Genomic DNA, 21,246 nt, shown 5'->3' with positions numbered 1-21,246 from the left:
CCTTAATTTTTAAATTTACATACAGTAAAGGTGACTTCTTTTGGGTACGTAGTTCTGTGAGCTGTGATACACGTACAGATTCTTGTAACCACCCCCATAGTCAGAATACAGAACAGTTTCATCACCTCGAAATTCCTATGCTGCCTCTTGCAGTCATATCTTCTCTACACCGTTTAACCCCTGATCTGTTCTATGTCTCTGTAGTTTTGCCTTTTCCAGAATATGATATAAATGGAATCATTTCACCCAGCACATTGTTGTGGAGATTCATTCATGTTGTTAACTGTATCAATAGTTTGTTCCCTTTTGCTGCTGAGTAGTATTCCATTGTATTAATGCACCACAGTTTGTTTATCCATTTACCTGATAAAGGATATTTAGGTGATTTTCAGGTTTTGGTATTTATGAATAAGCTGCTGTAAACATACAGGTTTTTGCATAAACACAAGTTTTTATTTCTTTGGTTTAAGTACCTAGATATTGGTTTAATGGGTAATATGTAAGTGTATGCTTAACTTTACAGGAAACTGCCAAACTGTTTTCCAGAGTGGTGCTATACCATTTTGCATTATTATGAGCAATGAATGAGAGTTCCAGTTGCTCCACACCCTCATCAGCACTTGGTATTATCAGGTTTTTCTCGTTTGCTTTTGTTTTTGTTTTAGCCTTTCCGACAGATGTGTAGTGATACTTTGTTGTGGCTTTAATGTGTGTTTCCTTAATGGATAATGATGTTGAGCATCTTTTCATGTGGTTAATTGCCATCCATTTTGTCATCGTTGGTGAAGAATGTTCAAATCTTTGCACATTTAAAAATTGGGTTGTTTGTTTTCATATTACGGAAGTTTAAAGAGTTCTTTATATATTTTGCATTCAAATTTTTTGTTGGATATGGGATATGAAACTATTTCTCCTAGTCTTCAGTTTATTTTTTCATTCTGTTAACAGTGTCTTTAGCTCTTCGAATATATCTGAAATAGCTGATTTAAAGTCTTTGTCTAGTAAGTCCAATATCTGGGCTTCCACAGGAACTGTTTATATTGATTGCTTTTTTTTTTTTCTTTTTCTGTGCACGGGCCATTACTTTCTTGTTTCTTTGTGTGCCTCATCATTTTTTGTTGAAAACTGGGCATTTTGAATATTGCAGTGTAGCAACTGTGGAATCAGATTCTTCTACCTCCCCAGGGTTTGTTATTGCTGCCTATTATGATTGTTGTTGCTTGTCTAGTGATTTTTCTGAATTAATTTTGTAGAGTGTGTAATTTTTGTGTGATGTGTGGCACTGAAGTCTCAGTTTCATTAGCGTAGTGGTCAGCTAGTGCTTGGACAGAGTTTACCTTAAATGAATGCCTAGAACCAGAAAAAAATCTCCCAGTCTTTGCAGGGGGGCTCTGTGTGTGTATCACAGCACACCTTCAGCTCTCAGCCAAGCAGTGTACAACTAACCTTAGCCTTCACTTTCTGCTTGTGCAGAGCCTGTAGTTCAGCCAGAGCTGAGAGGTTAGGGCCCTCTCAGATTCTTTCTGAGCATGCACTCACCCTGGGAATGCACATGGACTTCTAGATTCCTAGGAATATGTGGGAGCTTTTCAAAGCCCTTATTTCCCAAAGCATCTCATCCTTCAGCCTTTCCCCCCAACTTCTTTGGTTAGTCTGTTGTTTGCCCCAACTATTATCCATGCCTCATGCAGCAGCAACAAATATATTTATTTGCCTGTAAATGATTTCAATAAGCTTTCTCGAGCTAGCCACTTTTCAGCACTTGGAGAGTTTTGAGTTAGGCAAGATAAAGGCAAGTCTTTTGTGCTGGTCTTCCAGGGTTCCACCGGACAAGTCAAAACAAATTATTATAATGCTTTGTGAATGAGGTCTTTTCTGCTCCCTCTGGTACTGGTACTGGTACCAGTACCAAGAGGGCAGGCTATTATTTTCAAGGCTTCCACTGAGCTGGAGAATGGGGGATGGGACCAGGGTAAGTTAAAATGCCACAAAACTTGCTACTGCAACCAAAACCCAGCTAGTTTTCCTTGATTAAGTATTTCACTGTACTTAAGTGCATCAAGTGGTTGCTGTAAGCTTTTGGTTAGTTTTCAGTGTTCAAAAAGAGTTGATTCTGCCAGTTTCTGCCAGTTTTTTGTTTGTTTGTTTGTTTGTTGCGGTATGCAGGCCTCTCACTGTTGTGGCCTCTCCCGTTGCGGAGCACAGTCTCCAGACGCACAGGCTCAGTGGCCATGGCTCACGGGCCCAGCCGCTCCGCGGCATGTGGGATCTTCCCAGACCGGGGCATGTACCCATGTCCCCTGCATCGGCAGGCGGACTCTCAACCACTGCGCCACCAGGGAAGCCCTCTGCCAGTTTTAAATTGCTTTTATGGAGGACAGACTTTTGGAGTTCTTTATTCTGCCATTGTCACTGATGTCCCTCAAGTATGGATTAAAAGAAAAACTGATTAAGATTGTTGGTCTTTTTACGAGCAAATTGGCCCACGTTTTCCCAATAAAATATCAAAAGAGAAAGTATGGATAGTCTTACTCATTTTTGAAGTGTTTGCACATCCTACAGTAGCATCATCAAGGTATTCGAGGAGCCGCACTCATCTGGTTACAGTGCTGGGGTCAAGACCCTCCATTTAAACTCTGCATAGGCAGCTTGCTTTTCTCAATTCCAGGCCACAGACCACACCTGACCCGTCTGTTGCTTTTTAAAACATGATTTTCAAGGGATGTCTGGTCAGGAAACCTATATTCCTCTTTGTTTTTGAAAGAATGACTTAGAGAAGGTAGCTTTATTGCCCTCTCCTGCTATAAATCAGTCATGTATTAACACTGGGTAGTGGAATTGAGGAGAGTGTGGAGTGTGTAACTTAAAATATTTCTGTATTGAGTTTCCTCCAATGAGTATTGCTTTGGAAATTAAAAGAAAGGAAAATAAATGAAAAATACCATGTGAAATAATTGCCTGCTGGTCTAGTGTATTTGTTGCTCATTTTGTGGTATGTTTTAAAACCTATTTTGCCTTAAGATGAGTTACTGTAGTGATCATAGCAAATGCTGTCCTGTTGATAAAAGAAATGATTGATAAGTATTGGAGAAAATGATAGTAGGAAGGAAGTATATAATTGCGTTTCCTCTGAAGATCATTTTTCAAACACTGGCTAATTTATCATTCGTTCACCTATTCCATCTTATGACATTCACTTGTTTTTTTTTTTTTTTTTTTTTTTTTTTTTTGCGATACTCAGGCCTCTCACCGCTGTGGCCCCTCCCGTTGCGGAGCACAGGCTCCGGACGCGCAGGCCCAGCGGCCATGGCCCACGGGCCCAGCCGCTCCGTGGCATGTGGGATCTTCCCGTACCGGGGCACGAACCCATGTCCCCTGCATCGGCAGGCGGACTCTCAACCACTGCGCCACCAAGGAAGCCCTCACTTGTTTTTATGAAAGCCATAATCACTTGAAAAGCAAATCCTCATTTATAACCACACTGTTGAAAGCTGTTTAACATAATCAAAACCTACCCTTAGCGTTCTCCGCCTTATTTTTTGCTGTGTATTTCATCTCCAAGTTGTCAGGCAACAGAACCTGTTCTAAAGCAATAGATTGAGGAGACCTGCATTGTAATGCTCAACTTGCCACCAGCCAGCTAGCTGTACGTCCTTGATTTAATCTCTCTAGGTCTTAGATTCCTCATTGACAATATGAAGGATTTAGACCAGGGATCTGGAAACCAAATCTGGCTCACTGCCTGTTTTGGTAAATAAAGTTTTATTGGAACACAGCCACACACATTCTTTTATATATTGTCTATGGCTGCTTTTGTGCCATATCTGCAGAGTTGAGTAGTTGCAACAGAGTCTGTATGGCTTGTGAGCCTAAAATATTTTCTGTTTATCCCTTAACGGAAGAAGTTTGCTGACTCCAGACTATCAGCTTTTCTTTCAGGTTAAAAATTCTCTGTTTCAGTTTTGGGATATTTGGGCCAACTATTTCTTTTTTCCCATCAGATTGCTTCTTAGCAGATCACCAGAAAAATTCAACTGGAGGAGGGGAAATACAAATTATACATTGTTATTTGTTAAACACCTATATCCATCATACGTCTGGCATATTTTGTTAATGCTGTGGTTACAAACCACCTCTAAAGCTCAGTATCTTTTTTTTTTTAAAGCTCAGTATCTTATGACAGGTATGTTCAGCTGGTGAGCTACAGCTCAGCCTTACTTGTCTTCTTCATTCTGGGATCCTGGCTGGAGGAGCAGTTCCTAACTGGGAAAAGGAGCAATGGACAAACGATGTGCCAGCTTTTAAAACTTCTGCTCAGAAGTGGCACATATTACTTCTACTCACATTTCTTTAGCCAACTGGGTGTTAGTGGTTCAGGGAAGGCTAATCCTTCTGTAGGATGCCCTGCAAGTCACCTGGTACCTCGAGTGGGTGGCTCATCCTTCTGCAGGGAGAGCTGTGGAACACTGGGAACAACGCCATCTCCCACAGCCTCCTTAAGGGCTCCCTGGTGTGAGCAGACTGAAACTAATGGCAAAACCTTGGTCTCAGAATTCTTTGTGTGTTATATTTTTCATGAACTCTCTGCAATTAACAAGTAACTAGAAATTGGCCCGTTGAGCTTTTGGAATATATTCTAAATCTCTCAATGTGCTTATTTAATAAATGCTCATCGTAAGAATGTAATATCTGTTTGGATTTCTCTTTTATAGATTCCTGATGTCTTTAACGTATAATTCTCACCCCTACGCTATCTTCTCCAAGGTTCCATATAATGACACAACTCAAGCTGCCTGGGTGAAGTTCTTAACTTCTTCCCTCCCCATGATTACTTATATCTAACCAGTCAGTTACCGGAGTCTATTGAATACAGCCCCGAGGTAGCCCTTGACTAAGTCCTCTTCCCTCCATCCTCATCGCTATCATCCTTGTCCGGGCATCTCTCTCCATTCACAGCAGCCTTGTAACTAACTAGCCTTTCTACCTCCTGACTTGCTTCTCTGTAATCCATTCTCTACACAACCACTGAAGTGATCTTTCTAAAATGCAAACTGATCATGTTATTCTGCGTTAAAACCTTTCAATGTCCTATTTAATCTTCTCCTTAAAGCTCAAATTTCTTAGCATGGCCTTGAACCTTTTTTTGCTTTATTTTTTTCTGGGAATTCCCAGGTCTGTCCTCTTATACTTAGCTTACATTCATGGCTGGAAAAATATAATCTTTCTTTTAGAAAGATTTTTCTAGAGCATATTTTATGAACTCACATAGTATTTGGTAGATGTTTTTCACTTGTAGAGATTCAAACACTTGATAAAAAGCATTGTGCAAAGCTGACTGTGTACAGTATTGAGGATCCTCCTCTCCTGATGCTCAGTGGATTGCCCCTTCTTGGAAGGGCTTGGAAAAGCCAGATCGGCTCCAAAGAAAGGCAGGTTGACACTGTTTTGTTTTACTTTCTTTGTGACCTGCTTTTAGAAGTTTAAAATGTGCCCATTTTGGAACTAGTCATTTATTGGCCCTCTTTTAAGTGAGCTAACGTATTTTTCCTTATGATATCAACTCAGCAACTTCAGACAAAAAGAATGTGAAGCAGGTGGCTTCCCTGGTGGCGCAGTGGTTGAGAGTCCACCTGCCGATCCAGGGAACACGGGTTCGTGCCCTGGTCCGGGAAGATGCCACATGCCGCGGAGTGGCTGGGCCCGTGAGCCATGGCCGCTGGGCCTGCACGTCCGGAGCCTGTGCTCCGCAACGGGAGAGGCCACAACAGTGAGAGGCCCGCGTACCGCAAAAAAAAAAAAAAAAAAAAAGAAAGTGAAGCAAATGCATTTTAAAAAAATACTATCTCCTCTAGGTCTTTCATGTTAGCTCTCTGTTTCAGAAATAAAAATAGCTTCATTGAACTCATAGGGGCATAGGAGAAATCCAAATACTTGCCTTTGAAGAAGCTCCAGTGATTTTAATTTTTCAGGCAAAAATGTTTTCATTATTTAAAATTCATTGACACAAAATTTCTTTGATCAACCAACTGCTATCCTTCTTTTTATCTAGCCTAGTTATGTGGAATTTTTAACAGAAGAAATCAAAAGTCTCAACTCTGAAGCTTTGCAGTTGTTGTAACCAGCTTTCTGTTATCATAAGCTAACTTTAAAAAGCAAGCTTAATCAAAGAAAAAAGCAAGGTTTAAAAAAACCTGTATATCTGTATAAACATTTAAAAAGGAGTCAGAGGTATGTTGGCCACATCTTTAAGCAAGAGGAGAACATGTAAAGGGTGATAGTGATGAACACAGTGGGTACATGGGGATTTGAACTTCCTATGTTAGATATTTCTATAACATTGTGGGGTTTTTTTTAATAAGAAGAACTAGGAAAAACAATATTTTTTAAAAGATTTTTTTTTTTTTTTTTTTGTTTTTTTTTTTTTTTGTTTTTGTTTTTGCGGTACGCGGGCCTCTCACTGTTGTGGCCTCCCCCGTTGCAGAGCACAGGCTCCGGATGCGCAGGCCCAGCGGCCATGGCTCACGGGCCCAGCCGCTCCGCGGCATATGGGATCCTCCCAGACCGGGGCACGAACCCGTATCCCCTGCATCGGCAGGCGGACTCTTAACCACTGCGCCACCAGGGAGGCCCTAAAAGATTTTTTTTTTAAATGAAGAGTTACTTGGTTTCCTCCTCCTTAGGGAGGGAACAATCATCAGAGTTAGAACAGGCTGCTTTGTGATTACTTACACTATTCTAGAGGTTCCATGAGTACAGAGATTCTTGACCATCTTGAAATTTCATGAAAAAATGTTGTGTTTGTGCATGAGTGCTTTTTTGGGATGCAGGGTTAGAGTAATGTGGGAAAGAGGGTCCATAATTCAAACAGATTCTTCTAATTTTTTTTCTCTAGTCCTGCCCTCTCTGAGCTCCAGACTGCCTCCTCAACATCTCTACTTGTATATCTAATAGACATCTCAAATCTAACATGTATGTATGTTTCCCATTGCTGCTGTAACAAATTGCTACAAATTGTCCTACAGTTCTGGAGGTCAGCAGTCTGGAATCAATTTCACTGGGCTAATATCAAGGTGTTGGTAGGGCTGCATTTTATCTCCAGGCCTAAGGGAGAATCCTGTTTGCCTTTTTAAAATTTCTGTAGGCCAGCTGCACTCCTTGGCTTGTGGCCCCTTGCTCCATCCTCAAAGCCAGCAGCACAGCATCTTCGTTCCTCTCTTCCTTCTGCTTCCATCCTTCTGCAAAGTCTCATGAACACCTCTGACTGCCTCTCCTGCATTCCTCTTTAAAAAGATTTGTGATTATATTGGGCCCACCCGGATAATCCAAGGTAATCTCCAAATCTCAATGTACTTAATCATATGTGCAGACTTGCTTTTACCAGGTAATGTAACTTCTTTACAGGTTTGGGGATTAGACAGGGACATCCTTGGGGGCCATTATTCAGCCTATCACTGCATTTGATAGCCCAGCAAACTGTTCCTCCTCCAGCCTTCCTCATTTTATTTAATAGTGTGGCCACTCTCAGGCCACTAACCTAGCAGTCATTCTTGATTTCTTTTTTCAAATCTTTATCTTTCCCATCCTCCTATTCCAATTACCACCCTCACTCCCATCACCCACATCCAATCCATCGAATCACATCTAAATCCAATCAAAACGTTATCACAGTCCTACCCAACTGTGTCTAGAATCTGTGCTCTTCTCACTAATTTCCACTAAAATCAGGATGGCTCTCGCATGTTGGAGCCTTAGGGCCTCATCCCATCCTATTCTTTTTACTCCTGGGTGTTAATGATCAAAGTTAAGTATGGTGCCATGCACTGTGGGCTAGGTGTCATAAGAGTGGCACAAAGAGCCACAGGACTAGCCCTCAGTCACTTTATTCCAACCACATGGAGATGGGAAGTGAAGACTTACATGGTAGAAGACACTGTGGAGAGAATTTGGGTTGGTTGAGGATAATTATCCTGGAAAGCAGTTAGAATTTCCCATTAAAGGTTTCAGTCTTTTTTTATTCTTATGACAGTGAACATTTCCTCTCGATTATTGACTGTAGGGGATAAAATTAATCTCTGGTTACTTTGAATGACTCCTTCCTTCCCGTCCTTCCTGAAGAAGGAACACGTTTAACAGAATTCTCAGGCAACTGATTTCTAGTATGTGAATAAACTGTATGTAGTCAAATTTGGTGTAGAGAATATTATAGCTTCCGGATGAAGCCAAGCATCTGAAAAGGTAAAATACCCACTGTTGAAATAATATAAAAATAAAGCTTCCACATTTTATTATTCTGAATCCTTTTTCTGTAATGTTGCTACATGTTGGGGGTGACTTTACAATTTAATGAAATAAAGAAAAAAAATGGGTGATTACTTGAAATAGTCTTATATGAATAGAAGATCTGGAAATAACTATATTTCCTCACTTTTGGGGGAAAAAAAATTCTGGTTGGATTTCAGCAGCCTTAGTGTATAGCTTTATTTGTTAAATGTGACCTTAGCAAATCCAACATTAATTAAAATTCCTCAAGACAAGAAAATGAAAATTGGAGCATATTAAGGCAGATATTCCAAGGAATAAAGTATTCTGCAAATTAAAATAGATTTTTAAGGCAGAAAAGCTATTGAGCCCACCTCCAAAATAAGATGTAAAGTTATTCCTATTAATTTTCTCCTCATTTGGTCAGTAGTGGTATGGACTAAATTCGTTACCAGTAAGTGTGACATTTTAGTTTTGTGAATACAAATGTTTATTGATTTTTTTGGTCCTCCAGTAATGTGTTACCAGTTGCTGTACTCATATATTGGGTTACACTTTATATTTTGTGTTTTAGCAATGGAAACAGAAAATGTGTGTAGTTATTTTGAGCCTTTTCTTGAAATACAATCATAAGAATTATTTAGAAGATCTTTAGAAAGCCCTAAATACACCATAGACTAGTTGTTTTTTGTATAAGCAGGAAAAAAACTTCCCTGCTCATTTTTTTAAACAATACTTTATTGAGATATAATTCACATACCGTATACTTCACCCATTCCCTGTTAGTTTTTAAAACCATTTCCTAGGGTCCTTTCAGTGTGTTTTGCAGATATTCACTGCCTCCTTTTCTAATCGACAGATTGATTGGGTTGAGGTATACAGGAGAAGGGCATTCCAGGTATAGAGAACAGATTAAATAAGGCCTTGAGGTGGAACTGGGAGGAAGGAGTGAGAAGAATATTGCTCTGGGTAAGAAGGGAAAAGACAAATAGGAAGTAAGGTAGGTGTCTTAGTGATGAATTATAAAGTAGATGGAAAAAAACTTGGCCTTGTGCCTTTCTTCACCTTGGTTCACGGGGCCTTATTATAAGGGTGGTGCAGGTAGGGGACAGGGAAAGCAAGAAACAGTCCCCAGCCTCCTGGAATCGAAGCTTCCTCACTGATGTTCAGGTGCCGTAGTCCTCTAGTGTTTTGCTTGTTAGCTCACTGGGGTTGATTGTCTTTCTCTCTGCTGCTTGTCTAATTCTGCTGCCATCCAGCTACCCTGGGTACCACCCTGGCTCCCTCACAGCCTCTGCAGACTCCCATGAGCAGCACTGTGGGATCTTCTGGTCTTCTCTTCTTTGATCATTCCCCGGCTCTCAGCCCTCAGTACCTTCCCATCCCACGGAGAATGCGATTCAGAGCCCTTACTGCGGCTCCTAGGGTGCTGCTCCCCCTGTGCTCCCAAGTCCCAGCCCTGTCTCCCCCGCCGCCTCCGCCCAGCAGTGACCTCAGTTCTAACTCACACACACACAGCCATGTGCTAACTCATCCTCCCGCCTCAGGACCTTTATACTTGCTGTTCTGTCTACCTGGAAGGTTCTTTCTCAGGTATTTGTTTTGCTTCCCTCCTTCATGCAGGCCTCTGTAAATGTCACCTCCTTAGAGAAACTTCCTTGACCACCTGACCTAAAGTGGAGTCCCACACCCTGATACCTTATCTGCTGCTTCTGTGTCATCTTCCTTTATCAGACTTTCTTGTACTTGACATTATAATAAACATTTACAGTTGGCACTCCGTAACCAGAGTTTTACATCTGTGGATTGGTTGAATCCATGAACGTGGAGCCCACAGATTTGGAGGGTCAGCTTACTATGCCATTTTATAGAAGGAACTTGAGCATCTGCAGATATTGGTATCCCTGGAGGTACTGGAACAAACCCCAGTGGCTCCTGAGGGAGGACTGTATTTTGCATTTGGTTATTGTCTCTCTCCCCCACTGGAATGTAAACTCCTTGAAGGCAGGCTTGGTGCCCTGTATATGTTGCGGTATCCTCAGTTCCTAGAACGTGCCTGGAACATGGTGGGCACTTAATATTGTTGATTGCACACGGACATACTATAGGGCCCATTTTCAGACTTCCCATGAGAAGGAGTCTGTTGGGTTGTCTAGTATTTAGTGCATCTGTTGGGTAAGTTGCTAGGCCAACCTGCCCCCCTACCTGCTAGGCAGCTCTTAAGTCAGGTGCTCATCCCTCGTAAGTCCAGCCAGTAGTGGTCAGGTTAGTGAGGTCATGTGGTCTTCTTCTATAGTTATCCCTTTCTTCCCACTTGAATGGCCTGGTGTCTCCAAAAGGTTTACGTTCCAACTCTTGGTTCAGGAGAAAAATTTTGTCAGATTCCCGGGCTGTGGAACAGTTGCTTCCTAAGGGTCTGGAGGAGCGATAGGAAGCAGTGTTTTGGCTTTCTTGACCTTCTTTATGTCCCCTTGCTGTGTCATATTCTGGCTCATACATTTATGTGTTTTCTCTTCCTATTTGTTCTCCTCCAGTTCTTGATTTTAGTCTGTGCTTTCTCCTCCATTTTCCTTTCTTGCCCCGCCTTTCTCTTTTTCTTTTCTCTCAGCTGCCATTTTGCTTTGCCCTCTGTATCATTCCAGAGCTTGCTTAGCTTGAATTATTGTCTCTGAGAAAGATTTCAGTTTACCTGCTTTGTGTACTGTTTGTTCCTTTGTGCCTTATAGGTGGAGAGAGGTAAGAAAGAGAATGGGGCCAAAACAGTCTTTCCTTCATCCTTTTTTTTTTTTTTTTGCTGTACGCGGGCCTCTCACTGCTGTGGCCTCTCCCGCTGCGGAGCACAGGCTCCTGACGCGCAGGCCCAGCGGCCATGGCCCACGGGCCCAGCCGCTCCGCGGCACGTGGGATCCTCCCGGACCGGGGCACGAACCCGTGTCCCCTGCATCGGCAGGCGGACTCTCAACCACTGCGCCACCAGGGAAGCCCCCTTCATCCTTTTATTTAACCTGTATTTGAAAACCTACTTTGTGTAAGACACTGTGCCCAGGTTCTGGGCTACCTCAGTAAACAAAAGGTCCTTAGTTGGGGAGACAAAGAGATTGTGTGTTTATTTCTCATTCATTCATTCACTCATTCACCAAATACTTAATTGAGACTGGAATATAGTGGTTGGCAAAAGCAAAAATTCTTCCTCTCATGGACCTCATTGCATTTTGGTAAAACAGACATACATTAATCAGACAGTTACACGAATGTTAAATTACACCTGTGTTGAGTCCTATCCAGGAGGACACCATAGTGCAAGACTGTATATTGGGGGGATTTGTTCTTGTCAGGAGAGCTGGGAACAGCTTCCTTGAGGAAGTGAAGAATGAACTGAGATCAGTGAGACTTAACTACGCAAAGACAGCAGGGAAGGGGAAATAGCAGATACAGAAGTCTGGTGCTGAGAAGGGGCTTCTGGAGCATCTGAGGAAGTGAGGGTGTAGAGAGCAGGTGGGGTGAGGCCAGATGAGGCTGACGAGGCGGCCTGGGATCAGAGCCAGCAGGGCTTTGTAGGTCCTGTTAAGGACTTTGGTTCTTATTCTTTGAGCAATGGGATGCCTTTGAAGTGTGGTAAACAAGAGAAAGGAGGAGAAAAGGATTTTAAAAATCTTTATTTTTAAAACACTAGTCTGAATTCTGTGGAGAACAAATGCACTTGAGCATAGGTGTGAGTGACGGTAAGGACGTGGGAGCAGCAGGTGGGAGGCTGTAGTGGCCGCCTCGAGGAGAGGTGAGGTCCAGGGTCAGCAAGGACTTTAACTTTGCAAACCTACCCTCACTTCCTGTTAAATGTATTTATTTATCCAAAAACATTGTTTTTGAAAGTTGACTTAGCCCAAAAGACAGAGATGCAACAAAACTTAAATTCGTTCAAATGAGAAATGAAGGATGATTGAAATAAAAAGGAGTATGAGTAGAATTATACCGGAGAGTATAGGATAAAGATAATGACTGAAATCATGTATAAAACTTAGCTCTGAGCTCCTGGAAGCCTAGGCAGAAAAGGAAATAGTATAGGTCACATGATTGTTCAACAAAAAGAAGCATGCTAGATAAGCAAGGGAAATAATCTTTTCCTTATAAACATTTAAAGTACTTTATTAAGAAGTAAAATTAACCTGGATAGGTCCAGATTATTGAAACCCAAAACCTCAGCTCTTGAGATTATTGCATTAATCCATTTTTGCTGGTAGGTATTTCAAAAAGTAAACATTTCAGAAATATTCAGAGCTGAACTACATACATGGATTTCTTATTTGACGCCTTGTTACAGAGGGGAAGCACAAAGAGTAGAGAAAGTAGAGAAAGATAGACCAGGTAAGATGCTCATAATGCAACCTATGGGCACAATGTAAACCCATAAGGTACTTTCTTGAGGACCTTCCCATTTGCCTTCCCAGATACTTTTTTTGTTGCCTGCTTCTGTCGCCATTTCTTTGTGTCTGTAAATACTTCTTCATGGAAGGCATCCTTCCTGCCTTGCAAGATGCATAGTCAGGGACAAAGAATGCCATGCCCAGAAGTGGCATTCTTATTTCTCAGTTGTTCACATTCCAGCCAGTGAAACCTACTTGCAGAATCAAGAACCTCAAAAACAAAATCCTTTCTCATTATTTTAAGGAAGTCATCCAGAGTTCCCAGCGACTCTCCTTGTGAGTTCTCTGCCCCTGGGGCTTCTCCACGCATTCCTTCCTAGCCCTGTACTTGGCCAGCAGCTTCAGTTACACCGCCTACTCTCCCGGTAAAATGTTAGGCCTAAAGGCGCAGGAGGGTCCCAGGAGTGCCCGAGAGAGCAGACAGTAGGGAGCAAGAAGTCAGATAAGTCCAGGTTGTTGGCATCCAAGACCTCAGCTCTTGAGATAATGGACATAGTCCATTTTTGGTAGTAGGTCACATTGGTGTAGACTCCAGGAAAAGAAAGACCACATCCTGTTCCCCAGCTTGACAATCCTATCTGGGTCCATACACCATCAATATGACATGACAGAGGCCCTCCAGAATCACCCTAAGGAAGAGATAAAGGTCATGAGCATAGTGAAGGAGGACCATGAAGAGGGCGTGGTCACGGGTGGAGGTTCCTTAGAATGGGGCAGTGGAGCCCATAGAGCTGTAATAATACGGAGGGAGCTGGACTTCCCACTGACATGGAAATTTAGAATCATAGAATCTGAAATTGGCAGAGACCTTAGCTAAATATATCAGTAGTTTCAAAATACTCATCTGTGATTGAAAAGAAATAAATATGATGAGTTTTCCACTAGATTCATTCAGTTGAATGAACTGTCCTTATTTTTCTATTTTTAGGTTCTTATTGCCTTTTTTAGTGTTAAGATAATGCTTTCTTATATAAAATGGTGGTGATAGTAGTTGGTGATGTATCTCTCAATCTTGCTATTTTTTTGGTAACAGCTTTATTGAGATATAATTCACATACTGTACAATTCACCCATTTAAAGTTCAGTTTTAGTATATTCACAGTGTTGCTCAACCATTACCACAACCCATTTTGGTCACCCCCCCAAAAAACTCCATACCCTTTAGCAGTCTCCCTCGTTTCCTCCCATTCCTTCCAGCCCTAGGCCAACCAGTTACCTACTTTCTGCCTCTGTGAATTTGCATATTATGGATATTTTGTATAAATGAAACTATATATGACCTTTTATGTCTGGCCTCTTCCACTTAGCGTACTGTTTTCAAGGTTCATCCGTGTTATGTCAATAGCATGTGTAAGTACTCCATTCCTTATTATGGCTGAATAATATTCCATTATATTGACATACCACATTTTGTTATCCAGTTATCAGTTGATGGTCAGTTGGGTTGTTTTCACTTTTTGGCTATTATAAATAATGCTGCAATGAATATTCATGTACAAAATTTTATATGGATGTATTTTCCATTTCTCTTGGGTGTGTACTTAGGAGTGGAATTCCTGGATCATATGGTAAGTCCATACTTAGCCTTTTGAGGTTTTCCAGAGTGGCTGCACCATTTTACATTCTCACTAGGTATGTGAATATTCCCATTTCTCCACATTCCTTGCCAACTCTTGTTATTATCTGTCTTGATTATAGCCATCCTCCTGGGTGTGAAGTTGTGTCTCATTGTTGTTGGATTTGTAAATAATGAATATACAGACAGGAAATTTTGGCAGAGATATAGAAAAATGTGTGTGAGGTGGGCGGGGAGGGAGGGAAGGAGGAAGTAAAACCCAAATGGTCATTCTAGAACTAAAAAATAAAATATCTGAAATAAAAATTTCACTAGATGAACTTAACAGTAAAATGTAGATGGCAGGAGAAAGAAGCAATGATTCTGAATATAGATTAATTTAAACTATCCAATTTGAAAAACAGAAAAAGGTAAATATAGAATATCAGGGACTTGTGTGAAAATATCAAAAGTTGTAACTTACAAATTTTCTGTTTCACCCAGAAGGGGAAAAGAGAGAAATGAGACAGAATAATAGTTGTAGAAATTATGAATGAAAATTTCCCAAGTTTTGATGAAAGGTAAAAGAGTAGATTAAAAAAACAAGTCACTGAATCCCAAATAGGATAAAGGCAAAGACAATCACACCTAGGACATGACATTCAAACTTCTAACAATCACATATGAAGGAAAGTGTATTGAAAGCTGCCAGAACAAAACACATCACACCCAGTGGAGGAAGACACAAATGATTGCTGAATTTTCATCAGACAGTTATGATCAGGAGACAATGGAATGACATCTTTTAAGTGTACAATGAAATGAAATGTTTCTTACTTCAAAAAATTAAAAAGGGGCTTCCCTGGTGGCGCAGTGGTTGAGAGTCCGCCTGCCAATGCAGGGGACACGGGTTCGTGCCCCGGTCCGGGAAGATCCCACATGCCATGGAGCGGCTGGGCCCGTGAGCCATGGCCGCTGAGCCTGCACGTCTGGAGCCTGTGCTCCGCAACGGGAGAGGCCACAACAGTGAGAGGCCCACATACCGCAAAAAAACCAACCAAACAAACAAACAAACAAAAAATTAAAAAGTTGGCACTTCTATGTCAACCTCTTAATATATTTATAAAAACATATGAGACTGTGAAAATCCAAGCACCAGTGGTTAGCATTGCTCTAGATCAGTAGTTGAAGAGATTAAATTAATAGATAAAGGTTAAGTGACTTATCCAGGTTAACACAGAATTATTGTCAGAACATTTGTCTCCTGATTCCCAATTCACTGTTGTTTACAGATGGGCAAACCTGGATCCAAATTAAGATCACATGTTAAAATAAAAAAATTTCAAGAGCAAACCCTGACCTGGCAAGTATCCTTTCTTTTCTCAAGATCACCAGCACAAATCTTGCTTTCCTGGATGACAGGCTCTGTCTGTGGTAGTAGGTAACCCACCGGGTTGTAGATTATTTCTCAATGCTGGTGTTCAATGATGGGTATTTCTGCTTCTTGGAGGATGGTAGGGTAGTCAGAATCTGTAGAGATAAATAGGGGTGAAAGGAAAAGCAGCCTGGAAAGGTGCAGGGATAACATGCTGTCATGATATGCAGACATCTCTGAATGGGAATCCAAAAGCAGGACACAGTCACTTTCCAATCATGTTGGCTAATGGAAGAGTTTTTTTGGTACAGTTAATCTAAAACAATGGATAATTCAAAATTCTATTGGTTTGGGGCTTTTCTAATGTGCCACGTGGGGCATTCCTAATGTTCTAAATAAAGAGAAGTGCTGATACATTTTGATTAGGTAAAGACGTGAGTATTCTACAGTATTCTACAACTTTTTCCTTTCTCATTTTTCTGCTCCCAGATCATTTCCTGTCTTTACTTTATCCTGAGAAAGAGTTGACACAACACTTTAAAAACAGATTTAAAGTACTAGACTCTTTCCAGCCTTACATCAGGCTTGTTAACCTCTGTTTCAGAGAGGTAATTGTGTGTTTAGATTGTTAGTATTAAAAAATAAATTAAATAAATAAATAGTATCTTTTCTTGCTGCTGTAGCTAGACTGTAGGCAGGATATAAGAGTAAATAAACATATAAATAAGCAGACATTTTATTTGAAGACTTTTAGATAGTGTCTGGTTTTGTTGAAAATATTTGCCGTAGTAATGAAATGCCTAGAATATGAATATTCTAGAATGGGTACAAGAAGGTGATGTATAAAACAACCCCTTTCTCTTCCCATTCTCACCTTCATCTTCTGCTTTTCCCCATCCAGTCACCCAGCAAGAGTCTGGAATTGTCCACTGCTTTTTGACACTGGACAAGCAAATAGGCAGGATGGAAGAACTGTAGGTGACTCTAGAGAACAGCCTCAACAAGGCAGTGTCTGCAGGGGTACCGTGGTGTTTGGGATGGATGACAATTCGGAACACATGATACTTCACGCCTGTATTTGAGTGGCCTATGTCAATTGATCCCAGCCACACAGCATATAAGAAAGGAATCCAGAGCCTAAGGGGAAGAGAAAGAGGAGAATAAAAGTGGAGCATGCTTTTGTGCTACAGCTGGGTCAGAACAAGCTGCCTGTGTGTAGCACTAAGTCTTTAGGTAAGAAAGGAGGGTAACAGACTTGGAATTCACCAGGCTGCTTCCAACTTGGCACAGGGTTGGTTTGCCTTCTTTTCTCCTTCCCTCACTCCCTGATCACTCTTTCTTTTGCTGTCTGCTGTTTCTGTGGTCTCCTTTTGTATGATTATGGCCAGAGTTTTGTCCTGTATTTTTTCCCTGGTTCTCTTATTCACCTCTACTATTCTCCATGGTTTCAGCCATAGCCTATATGCTTAACAGTCATTGTTGTTTTATTTTCACTTTTGAGTTCTGAGCACTAGACCTTTATTTCTAAATTAAAAAATTAAAGCAAAATGTAACCACCAAAGTTCATATATATATATATATATATATATATATATATATGATATATATGTAATTTAAATGTTCAGTAGTTTGATCAGATTTACAAAATAAATAAACAACAGAAGTTCTCTGCCCAACTGCCCTCAACTCATGCTATCCAAAGGCAATCACTTTCAACTCCTAGCTCTTTCTTTTAGCATCTTCCCTAGTGTTTTCAAGACACCCTATATATTGCCATTAATTTTTTTCTTTCAGTTTTAGAATATCGTATTCCTCCTGTAGAAGGTGAGGATTGACCCAACAAGTACTGCCAACTCCCCACTTCCTTTCCACCATCCTCCTCACCTGATGTAACTTTTTGTTAGATCAGTATTTAGTATGTATGTCCTTGTGACTGTGAAAACATTATTCACTATGAGGCCATGTTGAGTACCACAATGCGATTTCTTGTAAAACTTTTTGCTTCTCCTGGAATTAATTATGTGGTCTCACTTGTTTGTTTTTTTAGTTTTCAATGTACCTATTACTGACTCATTATTTGTTCCCCAAAGTGTCTGCTAGAAGTGTAAATCTCTCAATATGTTGACACCTGTTAGGCGTTTTATCAATAGTATCCTTTTTAAAAAATTAATTAATTTTTTTTTTTTGGCTGCATTGGGTCTTCGTTGCTGCACACGGGTTTTCTCTAGTTGCAGTGAGCAGGGTCTACTCTTCGTTGCGGTGCGCAGGCTTCTTATCGCAGTGGCTTCTCTTGTTGTAGAGCTCGGGCTCTAGGCGTGTAGGCTTCAGTAGTTGTGGCACACGGGCTCTAGAGCGCAGGCTCAGTAGTTGTGGCACATGGGCTTAGTTGCTCTGCGGCATGTGGGATCTTCCTGGACCAGGGCTCGAACCCATGTGCCCTGCATTGGCAGGCGGATTCTTAACCACTGCGCCACCAGGGAAGTCTATTTTTTTTTTTTTAAAGCCCTCTGCCCTGTAACTCCAACCTTGGTACTTTTCTTTATGATTTTCTTGAGGGTTTTCTTCTGTGTTGTATTCTGTTTTTTCTGGATCCCATGTTTTCCTGTCCCCACCCCACCCTTTATTTTTTTTTATTTTTTATTTTTTTTTTGCGGTACGCGGGCCTCTCACTGTAGTGGCCTCTCCCGTTGCGGAGCACAGGCTCCGGACGCGCAGGCTCAGCGGCCATGGCTCACGGGCCCAGCCGCTCTGCGGCATATGGGATCCTCCCAGACCGGGGCACGAACCCGTATCCCCTGCATCGGCAGGCGGACTCTCAACCACTGCGCCACCAGGGAAGCCCCCACCCTTTATTTTGATGAAGCGCATTCTCCTATGGCTTCCTGAGAAAATGTGCATGAAGGGTAATATTTTTTCTGCTTTGTATATTTGAAAATGTCTTATTTCTATCCCACACTTGATTGATCATTTGTAAATATGAGCAGAATTCTAAATGGGAATTCTCTCAGCCTTTTGAAGTTATTACTCTATTTTCTTTGAGCTTTCAGTTTGTTATTGAAAAGTCCTGGCGTTTTGATTTCTGTGTATATGTCATCTCCTGTGGCATAACAAGTTACCACAAAGCTTAGAGGCTTAGAACAGCAAACATTTCACAGTTTCTGTGGATCAGGATCTGGGTGCCTCTGACCAGGCTGCACTCAGGGTGGACTGCTGTGTCATCTCAAGGTCCGACTCAGGAGGGTCTGTCACGTCTTCATTAGCTGTTGGCTGGAGACATCAGTTTTACATGTGCCTCTCTCTACAGCTTACTCACCACATGGTACCTTACTTCTCTCAGAGATTGTGTTTGTGACCCAAAGCAGCTTAAGACAAAATTCCCTGACTGGTGTTTAGGAAGTGATGTGAAAAGTAAGCAAAGTTTCTAATGTAGTGACTATTTTCATCTTTTTTTTTTTCCTACCTCTGTGCCCTGTCCCTAGTCCAAGATGACCTAGGTTTCCTCCTGCCTGTTCATCTTGGCACTTTCCTTAGTCTGTTGGCTCATTCATGGGTTCATTCAGATATTTATCGAGAACCTCTCTGTGTGCTAGGCACCAGCTAGGACTCACCTGTGTAGGCAGTGTGCTGCTGTCAGTATCCACCTGTCACTGATGAGGGAACCTCCACAGACGTGGGACTCGCCCAAGTGCAGGCTGACCTGCCAAGGCCAGTGCTCACCACTCACAATACGGCTCGAGTGTACAGGTCGTGCGCACCCTAGAGAAAGAGGAAAGAGAGAAACATGGGAATCTGGTTGTGCTGTTCTCCTGATCCCCGTCTTATCATCTCCAAACTCCCATCCATTCCTGGGACCTGAGTCCTCCCGAGCCTCTATACTCCATCCTATTCCAGATCCAAACCCAGCAGTCTTGGGCCCAAGGGGAGACCACTCACCTGACTGCAGGGATTTCCTTTGGAAAGAAAAGGATAGGCAAGACCCTAAAACAAATACACCATATCATTAATATATAACAACACCTCTTATATCCAGATTTACTGAATAGAGAGGCTTTCTACCTACTTAAATTTCTCAGATTGGTGTTAATTTTTTTTTTTTTTTTTTTTTTTTTTTTTTGCGGTACGTGGGCCTCTCACTGTTGTGGCCTCTCCCGTTGTGGAGCACAGGCTCCGGACACACAGGCTTAGCGGCCATGGCTCACGGGCCCAGCCGCTCCGCGGCATGTGGGATCTTCCCGGACCTGGGCACGTACCCGTGTCCCCCGCATCGGCAGGCGGACTCTCAACCACTGTGCCACCAGGGAATCCCTAAAGGCCAAATTTTTATAAATATCTACCCACTAGTGGTAATCTTGATAATTACATACTTACTTACCTAACTTTTTTAGCAGCATACATGGGACATAATTTAACTTTTACTTGATGATTCACGGCTGCCATCAGGAGTATCAAGCATGTGAGGTTGTAAATACATTAATGCCTTCAGATGATTTTGAGGTTTATAAGCTATTTACTTTTGTTATGTTTTCTTGAACTGAACTAGTATTTTGCAGTATTTGTATATCTTTCTTCTTTGCTACCTGTTATCTTTTTGCTGCTCTCAGCCTACCCGGCTTTTAAATCACTGTGGGCCAGAAAAATAAATGAACAAGCTTATTCCTGAAATCACGGACTGGCGTTTGTACTTCCAGTTCCCTCTGCCTGAAATGCTCTTTCCCTCAATCCTCTTAGCTCAATCACTCATCTCCTTCAAGTCTTTGCTCAAATAGCTTCTTCTTAGTGAAACCTTCCTTGACCACCCTATTTAAAATGACAGTGTCCCTGTACCTTAGACACCCCTCTACGGTCACAGTATTTATTGCTTTCTAACGGGCCTTGTAATTTACATATTTGATATGTGCATTGACTATAAGCCCCCCAGGGGCGGGGATCTTTGTGTTTACTTCTATATCCATGAGCCTTGGACTGCCTGGGGCCTGGCACAGAGGGTCCCCTCAGGACTTTCGCAGGCCACACCATTCAGAAGTCCCATCCCGTGGGTGAAGTGTCCTGTTACTCCATATACGGTAACTTGTTGAGCCCCAAAACCTCTGCGTCCTCCTCTCCACTCCACCCCCAGCCTCAGGGGCTCACCCAGCAGAAGGGCCAGCAGGAAGACACAGCCCGCAGGGCCCACGTTTCTGGCCTCAGAGTCAGCACCCCCTGCCTTCTGGACTCCGGCTCCCAGGGCGAGGCCCGCCGGGGAGCAGCCGGAGAAGAGGGGCGGGACCAGCTTTTCCTCCTAGCTGGATCCTCGGCTTCGCCCCCTCCTCTGCTTTGGCCCCCACCCTGGCCAGGCGCTGAAGGGACCAGACTTGAGAAATGCAGCTACAGGACCCAGGGGGAGGAGCTGGGGCTCGAGGTGCCCCCTGCTGTCCAGGGAGTGCAGGGTGTCTGAGGCTTCTGCCGCCAGGGCAGGTTGGAGGCTACAGAAAGGAATGGAACCCTGTCTCTAACAAGGAGTTGGAAGATGGGCAGGATTCTTCAGAAGCTAGAAATGAAAAAGAGGAAATTAACCCAGTACCTGGCTATTTTTTTCTAAATTTTTTGGTCTTCATCTTCATTTACAGTGTTAGCCATAGACTGTACTGCAAGTCAGG

At 42.1% G+C, this 21,246-nt stretch overlaps 2 protein-coding genes across 6 annotated transcripts in view; one reads left to right on the top strand and one right to left on the bottom strand.

Annotated features, from left to right (window-relative positions):
- The window catches only part of SH3D19 (SH3 domain containing 19), a 171,867-nt gene that overhangs the window by 11,831 nt on the left and 138,790 nt on the right, over positions 1-21,246 (top strand). The window lies entirely within an intron of this gene.
- Positions 12,736-20,047, bottom strand: PRSS48 (serine protease 48). Its single transcript, XM_060089258.1, is given in 10 exon segments — positions 12,736-12,954; positions 12,956-12,993; positions 12,996-13,044; positions 13,047-13,105; positions 13,108-13,309; positions 15,596-15,765; positions 16,485-16,747; positions 19,219-19,366; positions 19,544-19,560; positions 19,983-20,047. Coding segments are annotated over 10 exon segments (1,167 nt in total). The 3' UTR covers positions 12,736-12,798.

Source organism: Mesoplodon densirostris, chromosome 1, assembly GCF_025265405.1.
Source record: "Mesoplodon densirostris isolate mMesDen1 chromosome 1, mMesDen1 primary haplotype, whole genome shotgun sequence".
Taxonomy (NCBI): Eukaryota; Metazoa; Chordata; class Mammalia; order Artiodactyla; family Ziphiidae; genus Mesoplodon; species Mesoplodon densirostris.
This window is presented reverse-complemented; position numbering and strand designations above follow the sequence as displayed.